Source organism: Rhinichthys klamathensis, unplaced genomic scaffold (genome assembly GCF_029890125.1).
Source record: "Rhinichthys klamathensis goyatoka isolate OS25496 unplaced genomic scaffold, OSU_Roscu_1.1 h1tg000271l_1, whole genome shotgun sequence".
Lineage (NCBI taxonomy): Eukaryota > Metazoa > Chordata > Actinopteri > Cypriniformes > Leuciscidae > Rhinichthys > Rhinichthys klamathensis.
This window is the reverse complement of record NW_026606791.1, coordinates 1,255,775-1,272,434: the sequence shown is the minus strand read 5'-3', so window position 1 is coordinate 1,272,434 and position 16,660 is coordinate 1,255,775. Positions and strand designations below refer to the sequence as shown.

The window sequence follows — 16,660 nt, the reverse complement described above, 5'->3', positions numbered from 1 at the left end:
TAACGAGACATTGTACATTGTACAAAATCCTGTGCAAGCCTTATTCGTTTTTATGAATGCCTTGCAACCCTAAGCTAATTTTGAGAGCTGTTAAAAGGTACGATTATGAAAAAAGTAACAATTTTGGAGAAGAAAAAAAAGTGGACCCCAAAAGACAGGGAGGGTCGGCCACACAAGCTCACAGCACATGTCTGGATTAATATGTAGCCTAGTCAAGCGAAAAGTCGATTGTGGCAAACTGCAATCAAGTAATAGGAGACAGGGCCATTGCACTCCATTTCAAGGAAATACGGTGAAGATTTTTACCACATGACGACTCTTGTATGCATCTTTCACATAGGATTTTTTCTGCAAAGCTGCACACACACACACACACACACACACACACACCTACACCCTAGGCTGACAACTCTGGTAAAGCTCCAGACGCCCACATGAAAACACAAGCACACAGTGCACAATCAAATGAGCCTTCCCACGTTCAGATATAGAGCAGACACCAACTGAAATAGCTTTAATTCCTGGATAAATGGAACGTGGATAGACCAAACACACAAGAAAATACAGAACCTCTTTGAGGAACTACCGGGAAGCCAAATTTATAGGACCAGGGGTCAGTCATTGATCACATTAAAAAGGCTTCAAAACTGGATTCTTCCTACCACTTGCCCTAGCAAAACAAACACACAGGAAAGTTAAGCTAGGGGGCAACGCTAGTCACAGAGAACCAAAGCTAAAAATGGAAGTCTGGATTCAGTCACATGTCAATGGCTAGCATATTATGGATTACAGTACAATCCATTGATCCTTCAAACATCTGAGAACGATCTTATCTGATGTTAATTCCGTCTTTCTGGACGATTTCGGCATGACTATACTCTCAACTGGAAATTAAGCACCTTATGGATATATAAAATCTGGATACTACAATTGAAATCATTATGCAGAAGATGGTGTATTAAATAAGAAATTGGCATATCAAATTCAAGCTTATTGGAGAAATTGCATATTTTCACCACTGCTGTGTTTCTATTTTGGTGTCAGCATTTATGTCTAACGGTTGTCATTACTAGCACCAAAAATGGTGGGACCACTAGCAATCTCTAGATATTTTTCTCTATAAAAACTTCAAACACTGTCAATATTGGATCTCAAGTCTCTGCCTAAAATTACTTGGTTTGAGCCACAGAAACTAACAGGCATATAAGAAAATAGTACCCACCATCAATACTGGTGCATTTTCTAGATCTTGTTTAATGGCCTGAATTCTTTCTTCCAAGACTATACAAACGTTCGCACATAAATGCATAGAGATTATAGTGGATGCTGGTTTTGACACTTCGACCTTTCAGATTGAACGCAAAATTCTTACATGACCCTAGTCCCTCAGTCCCTGTTGAATAATTCAGAGAGTTGCTGAGGGAGGCAACCAGTACAGATGGAATGTACAACACACAGCTGGAATACACACTACACTACCTTTAAAATCAGAACAGATTTTTAAACACTAGGCATCATACACTTGCAGACTTTGTAAATGGTTACAGAGAAAAACAGGGCATCAACGCATGCAGAAACATGCTTTTTGTTGCTAGATGCATGCCAAATGAAAACAAGATGTGTTCTAAAATCGGCTTGAAATATTTAACTTTTGATATTCCCCGACTGGATGGAATCATAGTCTGTGCCCATCGTACACTACAAGGTTTTCTGTGAAATCGTTCAACTTCGACGGTCCGAAAATTGCTCTCAATTTTGCCAACTAGCGTAAATTCTTCCCGATTGTAAACCAGGCCAAAAATCTGCAAAAGTTGTGTAGAGTATTCCAGCCTTTACACAAACCAGAATCACTTTTGTTGTTTACTATGCCAAAGTTAGTACCAGTTCATTCCAAAGGAGCCTGATGACAAGCTGATTTCATAAACACAAAAGAAAAAGGCCTTCTACACCGATCACGTGGAAAGGACAAGAGTGGTTGGACATACTACACAGCACACACACACACACTTTATAAATATCTGTCCTTTCGGGGGTCATGGTGTGTAATTGGTTCCTATTTAAGGAATTGCTGAAGAAATAGATCAAAAGAACATGGGAAAAATTATGAAATGGCAAAGGTGTAAGGTCCTCTAGAAGGTACCAAAACCTATACCAATATATTTGCTCATTTAAAACAACACAAACCAAGAAAAACAAGGTCGACCCTCCTATTGCCGCCAAAAAAAGCAGGATTTTCCTGCGAAAATTAATCTGTGCCTTTAGGCCCTCCTTGGAACATGATCAAAAACTCATGTCCAAAAAACCTGCATACATTTATTCACAAATGTAAAACCCTGGCCTGCATTTCATATGGGCCAGATGCAGCAGGCCGAGAATTTCCAATGCCGTTTATAAATCAGACTCATTTTATGAGTACAGTACAAAGTAGGATTTCAAGGTAAAAATCCCAAAGATAGCAGTTAGCAGTATTCCACAGTCAAAAACAAAGAGGCAGGTCTGCCGCGACTTGATTCGTACCAGCCAAATGGCTCGCCCGGATTCTCGCCCCGGTCACACATGCACTGTAAATTCAGCCGAAGGGCTGTATGACTGCAATGATAAACGAAAAAGAAGTACAATTCGTGCATTCAGAGTAACATACAAACCAAAGCGACACACGGAGAACTCTAGAATCAATATGAGAGTTCTAAAACTGGAAGCCGAAGTCTTTAAATTGAAGCTTATGATTTAGAACCTCCAATGAATTTGAAAAATAAGCTCTCTCTGGACAGCTCATACTGTGTAAAACCTTACATGGAAAACAAGTCTTTTTTTTCAGACAGCTAAGAGTCTTTTTTTCGGGGCTGTACTGGTTTGAAGGTGCGGCAGGGAGAACGTGTAGGAGAGAGGGGGAAGGTGTTAATGGGAAGTGAGACAGTGAAGCCCCAGAGTCCAGGGGGGACTGCGATTCCCTGGTGCAAACCGGATTGAACTGGATCGAGCCTAGTCCAGGTTAGGTCAGCTGATGAGGCGCTTCAAGCATTTCCATTAAGAAGGTGTCGATTGGGGTGTCTCCAATCAGCTTGAAGAAGAACAGGTGCTCCAAGCATTTTAAGCCAATGGAGCGAAGCGCTGGGAGCCGGAGTAGGAGCTTGGCAAACCTGAAAACCAAGTGAGATGTTGAGAAACTGCAATATAACCACAGTAATGATCACCCATTTTTTTTTCACTATGAAGATTGTAAATGGGATTTTACTGGACCCTACTGTTGTGAACTATTGAGTGATAGAAGTGGAAATTATGTGCTGTACCTCCCCTGCTGGTCAGGATATCTCTGTTTACAATAAGCCTCCAGCGATGCATAGACCTTCTCTCTCAGTAACTCCACTTCACTTGGGCTTGACAATCCCTTTGCATCTGCACAACAGACATAAAACAAAAAGTTGTCATCAGGTAGGTCAGAAACGGTATGAGTAAAAATCAGCAAAACAATTTTTTTTTTGTAACTGTGATATATTGCAATATATTCTTAAATTCTTGAATATGAACTGGACTTTGCACAATTACAGTCTTAGCTCATTCTAAGTTTGGATTTTGGTTGAACAGAGATTGACTATGAACTAGAGCTGCAGCGATAACGCCTGGTATCAGTGCATCAAACAAACATATTTCTGGGAAGTTTGTAGTTAAATTATTCTATTTAATTTTAAATTGCAAATGGAATGAAAATACGTCACTGGCAAGTACCAAAAATTAACGTATCAGCATCGTATTTGATCTGGAAAAAAAAGTTATATCAGAATATTCTTAGTATGAACGAATATGAATTGAATGTTTATGACTTTGCGGACTGACCTGGGTTGAAGAGGATGATGGCTCTCAGGCAGCCCAACTCTGTTTTATCCATCTGCATGTCTCTCATCTTGCTCACCAGCTCCGTCAGCACCCTGACGCCATGAAAATGGGGGCAGGAAGGAGCATGGGATGAAAAGCAAGAAGGGAAAGGTGAAAAAAAAAAAGAAGATTTAGGTTAATTTCTGAAGTACCACAATTCACAATCAGGCAACAGAAAAAAGCTTGGTGGAGCCGTTTTCATAGCCACTTAAAAATATACTAAACAACATAAAAATCCCTGCTATAACAGGGATATAAAATAAAACAGTCCTCAGATCTTAATACGACAAAAAGTACATTCAGAAATTAACTTTTTAAAAACAGAGCATGCAACATAAAACATCAGTCACTCTTGCTAACATTGTGATTCCAAGCAATGCATTCAATCACACACACAGACACACATACACAAGGTCAGTTTGGTCTTTACCTGCCCCAAACAGCCCCAGACATAATTTTATCCAAAATAAACTCTCAAGCTACAGGCTTTTCTGACTGCTGCTGTTTGTTTATGGCGTGTGGCGGAGTGTCATTACCTGTCGAATATGGCCCCAACCTCTGCATTGTGCGCACTCTCCCTGTGTGTTCAATCACAATGTGTTATTAAAATGTCATTACACATATCATAGTTATATAATGTCTCCCCGCTCCAGAAAGGCCCAGGCAGAGACGTTAAGACTCCACGTATGTTGGCGGTAGGCCCAGTTCAAAGAGTAACAAGCTACAGGCTCTTGTTGAAAGGAAGGCAGATGGATCATTGGATGGCAGCAATGAAGCTAGAAATGACAATTCCCAGCGCAGAACAAACACAACAGAACATGATCAACAACAAAAAAAAAAAATTCAGGATAAGAACAGGGCTCAACATTAAGGATGGACACTTTAACGATTTAATCACGTACATGTAATTTCAAGTCATGCAAACTTTGATGATTTGAGCATTGATGCTTTGCAAAATCTGTTGATGCAAACCTTACCGAGGTTCTCTTAAAGTCCCCCTGTGGTGAAAATAAATGTTTTAATGTTGTTTATATGTTTATGTGGTGTTTTTAATATGCTTTAAGACAAACCATGTGCAAATTTATAAGTCAACACCCTTCCTGAGTATTTTCTCTTTTAAACTGCAGTGATCTAAAGACAGTCTTAAAAACGCAGTTTTAAATCGCTGGTGTTTCTGTCGTCACAAACCTCCTTGTAACCAATCACGTCAACGTGTGGGCAGGCTTTAGCATATCATTAACCGTGAAACAGGGGAGTCTCAAGAGAAGCCAGGTTATCCCGGTATATTTTTCTGTTGATATGAAAAATCGGGTAGATTTAACAATATAGTGGGTGTATGATGTATATTACGATGTTATGATGAATATATGCCTTTCTCCACTGACGTTCTGAGTTGTTCAAACGAACGGGAACATTACATCACATTACTAGCTGTTTGATAAAGGGCTAATCATATTAATTACCGTTATCTGTCCGACGTTGTAAAGAGCGATACCATTGTGCAGTGTTTTCCTCAGTAAGTTGGCCGAGAGGATCTCGGAGCTGGTGTGAGTGAGTAGAGGCGGGGTGTAGAATGAAGCAAGGGTGTAGAGTTACATTCAAGCTATTTTAAGGCATGAAGAAATTTTTTTCACAGGAAAAAAACATTGAAATATGTCATTTTGGTGAGCAAAAATTTGTTTTAAGGGATACAATTATTGACTACAAGGGGACTTTAAAATCTGGTGATCATTAGTTAAAATAGGGCTTTATTACATCATTTTAAATATATGTAATACATACGTGTTATTCACACATAATTTCTAGCTACTGCAAATAAAAATATATATATTTGAATACAAAATATAACATTTTGTTAATGCGGCCTGTAAATATTTGAACAATAGTAAAAATTTATACAAAATCACTGTTGAGCCCTGAAGGAAAAATATAATATTATTATTATTGTTGTTGTTGTGGAATATAACAGTTAATTAATTTAGTTAAGTTATCATTATGCGCTATATTTACTCAGCATGCCTTAATTGCTTAAAATGCACATAAAATGATTCTGAAGACGCATCAGATTTTGCACAGAGAGTTAAATAGCATCTAGAGCATGAGCCAATAAAGCAAAGCAAGAAGCATGTGTACACAGCACATGGCACCAAAAGGACGACAATGAAGCGCTGCAAAAATCAGGTGAGATGGACAGTGAAGCACAAGGACAGGGAGGCTCATTTCTGAAGCAGAGACATTATGACAAGATGAATGGCAACAAAAGACAATTTCATATGAGCATCACAACAAACTGTAGCACAGCACATCTAGAATGAGCTGATTTAAAACAACAGCCTGTAGCTCATTATTCCTGGATTTGCATAAGACAAAGACAAAATATGGAGTCTTCAGAAGTCTAGGGGAGAAATGTGCTAAATTTGTTCCTTGAAATAAGCAACTGCTGTAATAAACAGCAGATTACGTGACAGAACACACTTCATATGTGTGCCTGTACTGATTATGTAAATGAGAGTGTGTTGTTGAGACTAAGCAGAGGAGAGCGTTGGTGCACATATAGGTGTTTGCATGTATGTGCATGTCCTGTCTGTCGTTCTTTGTCATTCTAAAAAAGCACACTATAAATAGCAGCGTCAAGGCGGCAGGCTGTCGGGAGGTAAAAGGTATTTTTCTTTGTCATGACGCAGGAAAATCCAACCACCTTTGCAGCCTTAAATGTGTCATAAAAAGCAAGAATCAAAGCTGTTAAGTTTTATGAGCGCAGGTTTACCACAAACTATGATACAATAAACTATTTCTTGTCTTATCCTTTCCACACATAAGCAAAGCAAGTCACATGCACATCTTTACATAATTGCAACAAGAAATTATTCAAGTAAAGCATTGAATTGATTAATATTAACAAATGTAACGAAATTAATTGTCATTAAGTCTCATTTACAAAGTCTGATTCCAGCTAAATGGAAGTGCGATGTGAATATGAACCATCATCAATAGCTATGTTTCCATCCAAAGTTGCGAATTTATAACTTATGCGCAAAATAGGAATATCGCAAAAACATTGCACATTCCATCCCATGTGAGAGAACAAAAATCGTCACTCCATGGGAAATTGGCGCAAAATATCTGTAATAAAAATGGAAGTTGATGCAATTGGGAAAGCCACTGTGGCTCTTTTTTCCTACATCATAAATGACTTGTGTCTCGCAATAAACGCTGTCAATCATGTGAGAAACTTCTAGGAAGTCATTATACCAACTTATTCTGATGACAGACTTTGGCTCAGGCATTTCAGAATGATTAAACCAACAACTGAGATGCTGTGTTTCCATCATAGTTTATGCGCATCGTCTTATCTTTTTAAAATGTATGTGCATCTTGGCAGTCTGCAGTCATGGGACATGACTATTACCTGTCAAAGATGGCTCCCACCCCAGCACTGTGAGCACTGTTCCTGTGCACATGGAGGCCAGTGGCCAGCAGAATGCCATCCTTCACCGTGATGGAGCGATGAGAGAATGATGCGATCAATAGCTCATTCCAGCCTGACAGACAAATAAAAGCAGCATAAGATGAGTGGGGTTCAATATTGAGTAAAGTAAATCATTAACAGTGTTTGCTAAGGGAAGCATCACTAAAATACAGTTAGCAGATTTATATTATTAAATGTTTTTCAGAAATATGAAAGTACGTTATTCAGAGGCAAACAGGTTTACCAGCACGCAGTAGAATGACCTGGTCATCCAGAGACAGCTCACTGAAGTGAGGAATCCTCTTTGCCCACTCCACCAAAGTGAACAGCTGTTTATCAGCTGCCTGGCAGATATTTGTGACTGGGTCGTTCGGCTGAGGAGAGGTAAAAATAAAGTATTATGGGTAAGTGGTAAGCAGAGGGAATGAAACAAAAACAGTAACATCACACACTAGTCTTTTTGTTGTTATATTAGCAGTAGGAATCTGCATTTGAAAGAGGGCATATTATGCTCTTTTACAAAGTCTTGATTTTGTTTTTGGGGTCTATTAGAATAGATTTTCATACTTGGATGTTCATAAAACACATTTGTTTTCCTATATTTGACCTCTTACCCACCTGTCTGTAACACTTTGGGCTGCGTTTCCCAAAAGCATTGTATGCCTAAGTAGATTGCAAAACCATTGTCAACAATGGTCTCTAAGATCTACTTTGCTCATAATGCTTTCGAGAAATGCAGCTCTGTTTAATTCCCGTCTCAACGTGGCCCCTTTCCAAAAAGCGCAATGTGCTCTGATTGGTTGGCTGGACCAGTGTGTTGTGATAGGAAAATGTTTTGAGCGTGTTTCGGAAATGTCACGCCCCTTACCAAAACCACGAGTTACAACACACTACTACCGCAACCAGGCCTCACCCCTCTTTTATTTGCCTATGCCTTGGGTAGGAATTATTTAAATGCGAAATCCTGTGACGTGTACGTTCCCAAAAGAAAACTCATGACTACAATTGTGGCGTTTCAGGGAAAACAGTAACATCACATGGTGTTACATAAGTGTTATTCAAAATTCAAAAACAGTGCCTACTGATATAAAGAAGAACTCCCTTTGAAGTGACTTTGTGTTTTGTAACTTTGCAGACATTATTCATGCACAAACAGCAACATTAAACACTAAAGAAAGTTGAAAATGTAAAAAAAATATAATAGGTCCTCTCTTTAAAATCTGGAGATGGTGCTAAATATGCATTCAGTCTGTCTCATTACATCTACATGCATATTGCAAGTAAAAAAATGTCAAAAGCTTTATCAAAACTGAATGCTCTAATATGAATGGCTGGCTCTATGAAACTTCCTGCATTTAATCAGTCCACCAGCTTACTGTCATTGGGCTGCCACAATTAGAGCCCAATAATTTTAAAGGTCACGTAACAGATCATCCTGGCACTAAAGATCATAAATCCTCCTTAACACGCTTATCTGCTACTTACAGAGCTTCCACCTGAGCTGCCATCCGCATGCAGCTCAGTCTTCTGCTCCACGGCCATTTCTGCTTCCAGAATCTTCTCCACTGGCATCTCTTCATTCGCAGCGCTGGTGGACTCCACCTCTCCTTCCCGCTCCTTGTTCCTCTGACGCTCCTCCTGAACTGCTGTATCGCACACAGGGAAATGAGGAAAAGGAACAAGACGGGGAAACAGGGATGAAGGATAGAGCAGAGGACAGTGTGAGAGAGATTAACATGATGGGGAAAGGAAAATGAAAAGAGAGAAGGGGCAGTGAATAGGGAAAGCGGTAAAGATGAAAACAGATGTAGAGAGACACAGAGATATACAGATACATGTAGTTCCTGGTTAGTTTTCAACACATTCATTCACACAATTATGTTCTACAGCAACATTCCTTCTTCAATGACCCAGTAAAAGCTACAAAGGTCCCTCATTGCACAAATTCAAAACATCATTCTCACATGACTAATATTTTTTTTGCTGCATCATGTCATTTAAAGGGGTCATATCATGTGGAAATAAGTTTCCTTTTAACTAATGATAACAGTTTGATGCACTATGAAACTATATTGTAAATTCAGACCTAAAAATTTGCCAGTTATTCTGCAAAAAGACTAGACCACATGTATACTATTACTTATAAACATCAAATGAATTAATAACAGCAAAACAGTGTGCTGTTTCTGGCTGGGTTGGGTGCTGATGATTATTTTTTAACAAGGTCTCTTATAATTTCAGTCAGACTCAAGGCATCAATTTGAGAAGAAAAAAAATCACTTTAAGAAAATATTTTCATATTTTCAAGTGGATCTCAGAAAAAAAAGATGGCATGACCCCTTTAATGGCTGTGACTAATATCCTACAAAGCAATACTTTCACCATTCCCACATTCACACACATGACCAACCCTCCCTGCCTCCCTGCTTTCTCCTTACATCGTTGACGTTCATCTTGGACCACTACAGAAGGAGAGGGAGGAAGAGAGAGAACAAGAGGAAACAAAAGAGGGAGAGAGGGGGACAGGTGTTAGTGGTGACAACAGCCCTCCCTCCCCCTCTCCTCTCCTCTCTGGTTTGTGCTGTGATGTATATGACTTATAAAATCTACATGTCTCTGCTATACCCACTCTTGTCATTACTGTCTATCTGTCTTGCTTAATTCTAAAAAGCCTTTCTTTTGCTCTCCTTAGTGACAAGTTAATTAATCATAAAATAAATAAAATAAAAGTGAAAGAAATAAAATATATGTCAAATAAACAAAAATAAATATTTTTAAGAAAATTACATTTCTACCATTTTTGGGTAAATCCCAATTGCCATTAAATTGTACATAACATTTCAGTGCTTTTTTGTCTATCAACCACCCTGCTCTCTAGATATTGCCATCAGTTTGTTTCCTCCACCACAGCAAAGAATATTTCACCAAAATTGTGGTAGATCAGTCTTTCTATTGCATTAACTCATAAATATAAACATAATGAACAATGCAGTTTACAAACAAATGACTATTAAATGTAGGGGCATTTATAAGGGGAGGAAACACTGCCATCAGACATTGAAAATCCCTTTAGTGGAACTCATATTGGGTCTGTAGTATGTGTATGTGTTAGGTGGGACAGGGAGTTCTGGTTCTTACCCTCTCTCTTCATCCCCATGGCCAGGCACTTCTGGTAGCGGCAGTACTGGCAGCGGTTCCTCTGGCGTTTGTCCACCAGACAGTCCTTATTGTCTCTGCATGTGTAGCTCAGGTCCTTCCTCACGGTGCGCTTGAAAAAGCCCTTGCAGCCCTCGCAGCTGTACACGCCATAGTGCTTGCCTGAAGAGAAGAGAGTTTAGGTTTGTTAATTAGGAGGTTAATCCACAGATCAGTGAGCCCAAATTCGATAATTTCATAATGTTGACACACAATGTTGTTACATAGGTGTTACATAATGAAAAGCTGTTTTTGTTCATTTGTCATGAATCTTTTTTTGCTTTGCACTCATCAACTTGCACATCAAACGGAAAATCCATTGAGTTGAATAACTTTTATTTGTAAAATATTTAATTACCACATGGCTATTTAATATACACTCTCCGTCACAGCCACTTTATTAGGTACACTTGTTCAACTGCTCTTTAACACAAAATCTAGTTAACGTTATCTAATCAATGAATCACATGGCAGAAACTCAATGCATTTAGGCATGTAGACATGGTTAAGACGATCTGCTGAAGCTCAAACTGAGCATCAGAATGGGGAAGAAAAGTGATTTAATTGACTTTTGCTGGGATATACTGGGATTTTCACGTACAACCATCTCTCTAGGGTAGGGAAAATATCCATTGAGCAGCAGTTCTGTGGATGAAAATGCCTTGTTGATGCCAGAAGTCAGAGGAGAATAGCCAGACTGTTCGATCTGATAGAAAGACAACAGTAACTCAAATAACCAGTTGTTACAACCGGTCTGCAGTACAGCACCTTTGAACGTACAACACAGCGAACCTTGAAGCAGACGGGCTACAGCAGCAGAAGACATATCATATACATATATAGCATTTTTTCCATTACATTAACATGAAAAATAAATTATTTGTGATTTAAACCGTGTCAAAAATATCTATTCTCATTACACTTACCCCTGATTGATGATACTGTACCATTTTTAGATTCACTATTTTACTCACCTATCTAATAGCTATAAACAGGCTATAAACATTTAAAAGGAAAAATACATTTTCATAAGGAATGACAGTTTCAGTTTTAAGATGGGTTTATCAGTGACTTACCAGAGGAGCGATCCCCACAGATGGCACACAGACGCTTCTGTGAGAGCATGGGTCCTGGGCTGTGGCTGGAGAGGGGCTTCAAACCGAAGGGTGGTTTCACGTCATCAGAGCTGCTGACGGCATGCAGGCCCGACATAGACACAGTGGAGTTGATCTGAGAAGGGCGATGAGAAAGATGAAGTGGCAGAAAAAAAGACAAAAGTTGTATTGAAACTTTGAACACTTGAAAAATGTAACACTTCCTATTTTGTTAGTGATAAACAAAAATCAAATTGCAAGGTAAAAAAACAAAACATGTTAATTTCTTATGGTCAGTAACACATGCCTAATTAGCCCTTAACCCTTAACTGATCATAACCAGACATTTCTCCCCAAATCATTCAAACACCATTCCATCACAAATCACCTTGAGCACAGGTGGAAGATGATCAATCATTAAGAATTTTATTTTGATTGCATTTTGAAGTCATTTGAACAAAACCCCTTAAAGACGGAATGTATCCAAGGAATCAGAGCAACATCCAAACAGAGCAACATTTCAACATTTATGAGCAACAGTAAAGGGAAGAAGACATTTGCATGAAAGGAGCGACTAGAAAACGAGGAAAGCATGAGAGAGTCAGGAACTGAGAGAGGGTACAAGGTCTCACCTCTATGTTTCTGGGAAACATGTTCATCTGTGAAACAGAAATGCAGTGATGAGCAGGGGCGCAAAAAGCTTGTGGAACGAGGGACGTGGTGCTACATTACCAAATCCACTATGCTATTTTGTATTGTTAAAACTACGATTTAGACTAACAATCGGTTTTAGATCGACAGAAACCTACCAAAGAGACTTTGGAAATTAAGGTCAAAATACCAGACGGTCAGTTAAAGATTAACATTTTAGAGTGAAACACTCAAATAACCTCTGTAAATAAACTGGTATTTAGATTTTTTTTTTTCAAAAGCTGAACCAAACCTTGAAATTATGCAGGTCTAGTTACATATTGCTAGTCATTGTACAATACACAAAAAAAGTTTGGTGTTGATAAGATGTTTTTGAAAGAAGTCTCTAATGCTCACCACGGCTGCATTTATTGGATCAAAAATACAGTAAAAACAGTGAAATATTATTACAATTTAAAATTACAGTTTTCTATTTTAATATATTTTAAAATGTAATTTATTCCTGTGATGCAAAGCTGAATTTTCAGCATCATTACTACAGTCTTCAATGTCACATGATCCTTCAGAAATCATTCTAATATGCTGATTTGCTGCTTAATGATGATTGTGCTACTTAATATTTTTGAGGAAACTGTAATACTTTTTTCAAGATTCCTTGATGAATATAAAGTTTTTAAAAATCATTTATTTGAAAAAGAAATCTTTTTAACATTATAAATGTATTTACTGTCTCTTTTGATAAAAAACTTGAAAAAAAAAAACCCTGACCCCAGACTTTTTAACTGTAGTGTACATTAAGATGTAGATGATAACTATGATATTAATGCAAATTTAACTATTGTGCAGTTTTTGTCCTAAATCTACACCGCTTTGTTGAATTTTCATGTAGGCCTACTCAATACAAAAAAAATCTGAATTCTGCCAGACTTAGAGGGCTTTTACACGACACCATTTTCAACTAAAAACGTAAAACTTTTATCTGTTTGGCCGTTCATTTACACGACGACGTTTTGGGGGCCTGAAAACGCAAACTTTTGAAAACAGGTTTCAAAGTGGAAGTTTTGAAAACCATATTATCATCATCTCTGTAAACTACAGAAACGTGAATTTGTGAAAACGGTGAAAGTCAAGCACATGTATATTACGTGTTCAGTCTATAGGCACATAGCGTTGTTTTTTTTTTACAAAGTGACATCGCCAACTACTGGTCTGTGTCAATGGGGATCGTTTTGACAATGTCTGTGCGTGAAACTTTTCAAAAAACTATTTTTAGTACATCGTTGTCATGTAAACGTACCCTCAGAAACCAAACAAGCTGGGCTGTTTATCTCAATACAAACACACAGGCCTGTAACTGAAATAATGAGAGTCTGGTGAACAGTTGGGATTGATAACATGAAAGTGCTCACCTGTGGGCTGCTGATGGGGCCGTAGCCTACAGAGGGAGTTCCAGGAAGGCAAGGAGAACCCAGAGAGGAGCTGATGACTGAGAAAGGTGAGCCCATGCTGCTGATGGGACTGTTCACGGCTGAAGTGATGGGTGGCAGAGAAGTCATGGAGGCGGCTGAAGGGGCCAACGGGGGCGAACGCTGACCTGATGGTGGTGAGGAAACGGATGAACTGTCTGGACTACGAGAATCTGCGAGGAGAGGCAGGTTTGTGGATCAGAACAAAAATTATACAATTACGTTCACTGTGGCCAATCACAGGAATTTTAGCTTTCATTATTTAAACATCTGCTAGATTATTAAATTACCACGTTGTAAAGCTTTGTCTCATGAAATGCAATTAGCTTCAAAAAGCTAAATGTCAATTATCTCAAACTAAATCATTGTAGCCTTGATCAAACTAAGCGAGAACACAAACTGCTTATTTATCTTGGATACATGCGAAATAAACCAGGTTACACTTTACTTTAAGATGTCTTAGTGTAATTATACATTTAACTAATGAGTTATATTAATTAACGATATGTACATACTATAGAGTTAGGATTTGGTTTAGGGTTAGTTGCATGTAATTACACACATATTACTCCTATTAATACAGTAAGTACAAGTAATGTGTAAAATACACTAAAATTAAGTGTTACCATGAACTAATAATGAGACAAAGCTATCTAAAATTATGACAACAAAACAATCATGAAACAATGGGAAATCAATGTATAAATTTAACAGGAGTATTATTAACCTTTGCATCTCAATGCACTGCTTATATACAAAACACTGTGTCATTCATATCCTTTGAGATGCGCAGTGCAATTCAAAACTAAGCGTACAGCTCTAAGTGTAAATTGTATTACACAAACGTGGAGCCACATGTGGAAATATAATCCAAACATTCTCACCTCTGCTGTCGCCCATGATGTGCAGCCGGGCTCTGCTGTTGACACCGACACACTCGCTCTGATGTCGGATGGCTGTTCAACTCAAGACCGCGGACTGAGGCCCGGGCCCCTGGATCTTTTACCAACTGAAGTTATCCCTACAGTTAACAAAACGCTGCGTGAATGACATTCAAGATCATGTAAACGACAAACACGACAAATATAAATCGTCACTATACCCCAAAGCGAGTTATATTGCATTTCTGTGTAAACATGACAGAAAACTTTAATTTGTAAGAGTAGTCACGTGGCTTTTTAACGCATATAAATAGTTTAGAAACGATTCAATATTCTATACGGTATTAGTGTGATGAAAGGATTAATCACGTGTAAGCATGCAAAACGTAATTTACAGTCTCGGCTAACGTTAGCTGATTTAGCCTACTGGATAGCTTAAGTTTAACAGCAAAACAAGCCATATTACGCCTTAGAAAATTGCCCTAAATGTATCCCTAAATTCATTAATGATGTTTAAGTGTACCTAAGATTTTTAATTTACAAGTGTTGTGTGTAATAACACGCGTATTTCTATTTGTATTCGGCTAATCGAATCAACTAGCATGTTAGCTAGCACGCTAATAACTATGCAGGCACAAATAACTGCCCACAAACAAACAGCGGAAAACCGAGCAAAGTGTTATTATAACAGGGTTATAACTACATATACCTGTCACTAAATGTAAACAACAGCAGCATTTACCCGAGGTACGTAAATATGATGAAGATTTATATTTAAAATGGCTTAATTAGGGCCGCGACTCTCCGTTCCCATCTCTTCGGTTTGATCCTCGCAGTCGCACCGATCTTCCTTTCTGAGGAGGAAACTGAAGCTGTTTACGTCCGAGCACGGAAACTGACGCCATTTTGGCTCGTGTAAAGGATCGAATGAGCCAAAATGTCTAATTCCAAAAATAGTTTATTTCTTCATTCAAAGTAGGCTACATTATATAACTGCTTCTGGGTGATTCTTTAAATGTGTGTCGCATTAACATGTTTACATAATGTATTTGTCAATTATTAAATTATTTGTCATTTTTGTAAATAAAATTAGATTTTTTTCCGATGTTATCATTTAATATGTACACTTTTTTTGTTTATAAACAAACAGGCACAACAACAATAAGGTGGTGTTTTGTAATTAACATCAATATATTTATATTTGTAGATTTTATATATTATAAAAAAGCAAAACGTTTTACTGTAATAACTATTGTGTACAAAATGACTTGGTAGGGTTTTTTTTTATTTTTTTAGACAAATTAATACTTTTATTCCGCAAGTATCCACTGAAAGCAATTTATAATATTACAAAATACTTTTGATTTCAGATAAATGTTGTTCTTTTGAACTTTACACCAAAGAATCCATAAAAAAAAAAGATTACACAAAAGATTTGGTAGCAAAACTATTTGAACATATTCTGAAGGATCATGTGAGGCTGAATTTACTATATTTTTTATCAAATAAATGCACTTTTAAAAGACTTCTTTTAAAAACACGAATAAATCTTACCGACCCCACCCATTTTAAGCAGTGGCTTACATTACAATAATGTAAATATACATCATTGGCGCATCTAAACACACTAAGTTTTTGTTCGACAGAATGATAATGTGTTCACACATCATAGCATGTCTATATGAACACTCAATTCTGGTTTGTACCTCACACTTATTCACCATGTTAAGTCTTCCTTTATCTCCGACCATATATTATATTTTCCAAAGTGATGTATAAATAATTAAACACAATCTTGTCACTGAAGTTTGCCAAGATAACTAGTGCCTAAGCTTTTCTGTGAACTCAGCTGCCATCCACAGGCAAGAGTACTCTACTACAGTCAAGCATACCTGCATTTAGATTTAATTGCAATGTAATTACTTTTTCAATGCTTAAGTATCTTTTTTTTTTGTGATTCTCGGGTAGTTGTGATTGTCAACACAAATATTCATGCTTTTTTCCTGCAAGCTTAACATTGTGAACACCAGT

At 37.8% G+C, this 16,660-nt stretch overlaps 1 protein-coding gene across 9 annotated transcripts; it reads right to left on the bottom strand.

The window, feature by feature from the left end:
• Positions 1–1,821: 1,821 nt before the first annotated feature.
• On the bottom strand, positions 1,822–15,511 carry rxrba (retinoid x receptor, beta a). 9 transcript variants are annotated; one of them, XM_056268349.1, is made up of 14 exons: positions 15,372–15,511; positions 14,633–14,769; positions 13,692–13,921; positions 12,264–12,290; positions 11,614–11,767; positions 10,481–10,660; positions 9,781–9,804; positions 8,828–8,988; positions 7,587–7,716; positions 7,283–7,415; positions 4,410–4,451; positions 3,835–3,926; positions 3,291–3,396; positions 1,822–3,140 (listed from the first exon to the last, which is right to left on the bottom strand). In XM_056268349.1, the coding sequence occupies exons 2-14, from the start codon at positions 14,646–14,648 to the stop codon at positions 2,993–2,995; spliced, it is 1,443 nt and encodes a 480-aa protein (XP_056124324.1). In that variant the 5' UTR covers positions 14,649–14,769; positions 15,372–15,511; the 3' UTR covers positions 1,822–2,992. The 9 variants fall into 9 exon arrangements, with proteins under 9 accessions (XP_056124324.1, XP_056124326.1, XP_056124325.1 ...); XM_056268351.1 differs by having other exon boundaries at positions 8,828–8,985; XM_056268350.1 differs by having other exon boundaries at positions 15,339–15,491.
• Positions 15,512–16,660: the final 1,149 nt, after the last annotated feature.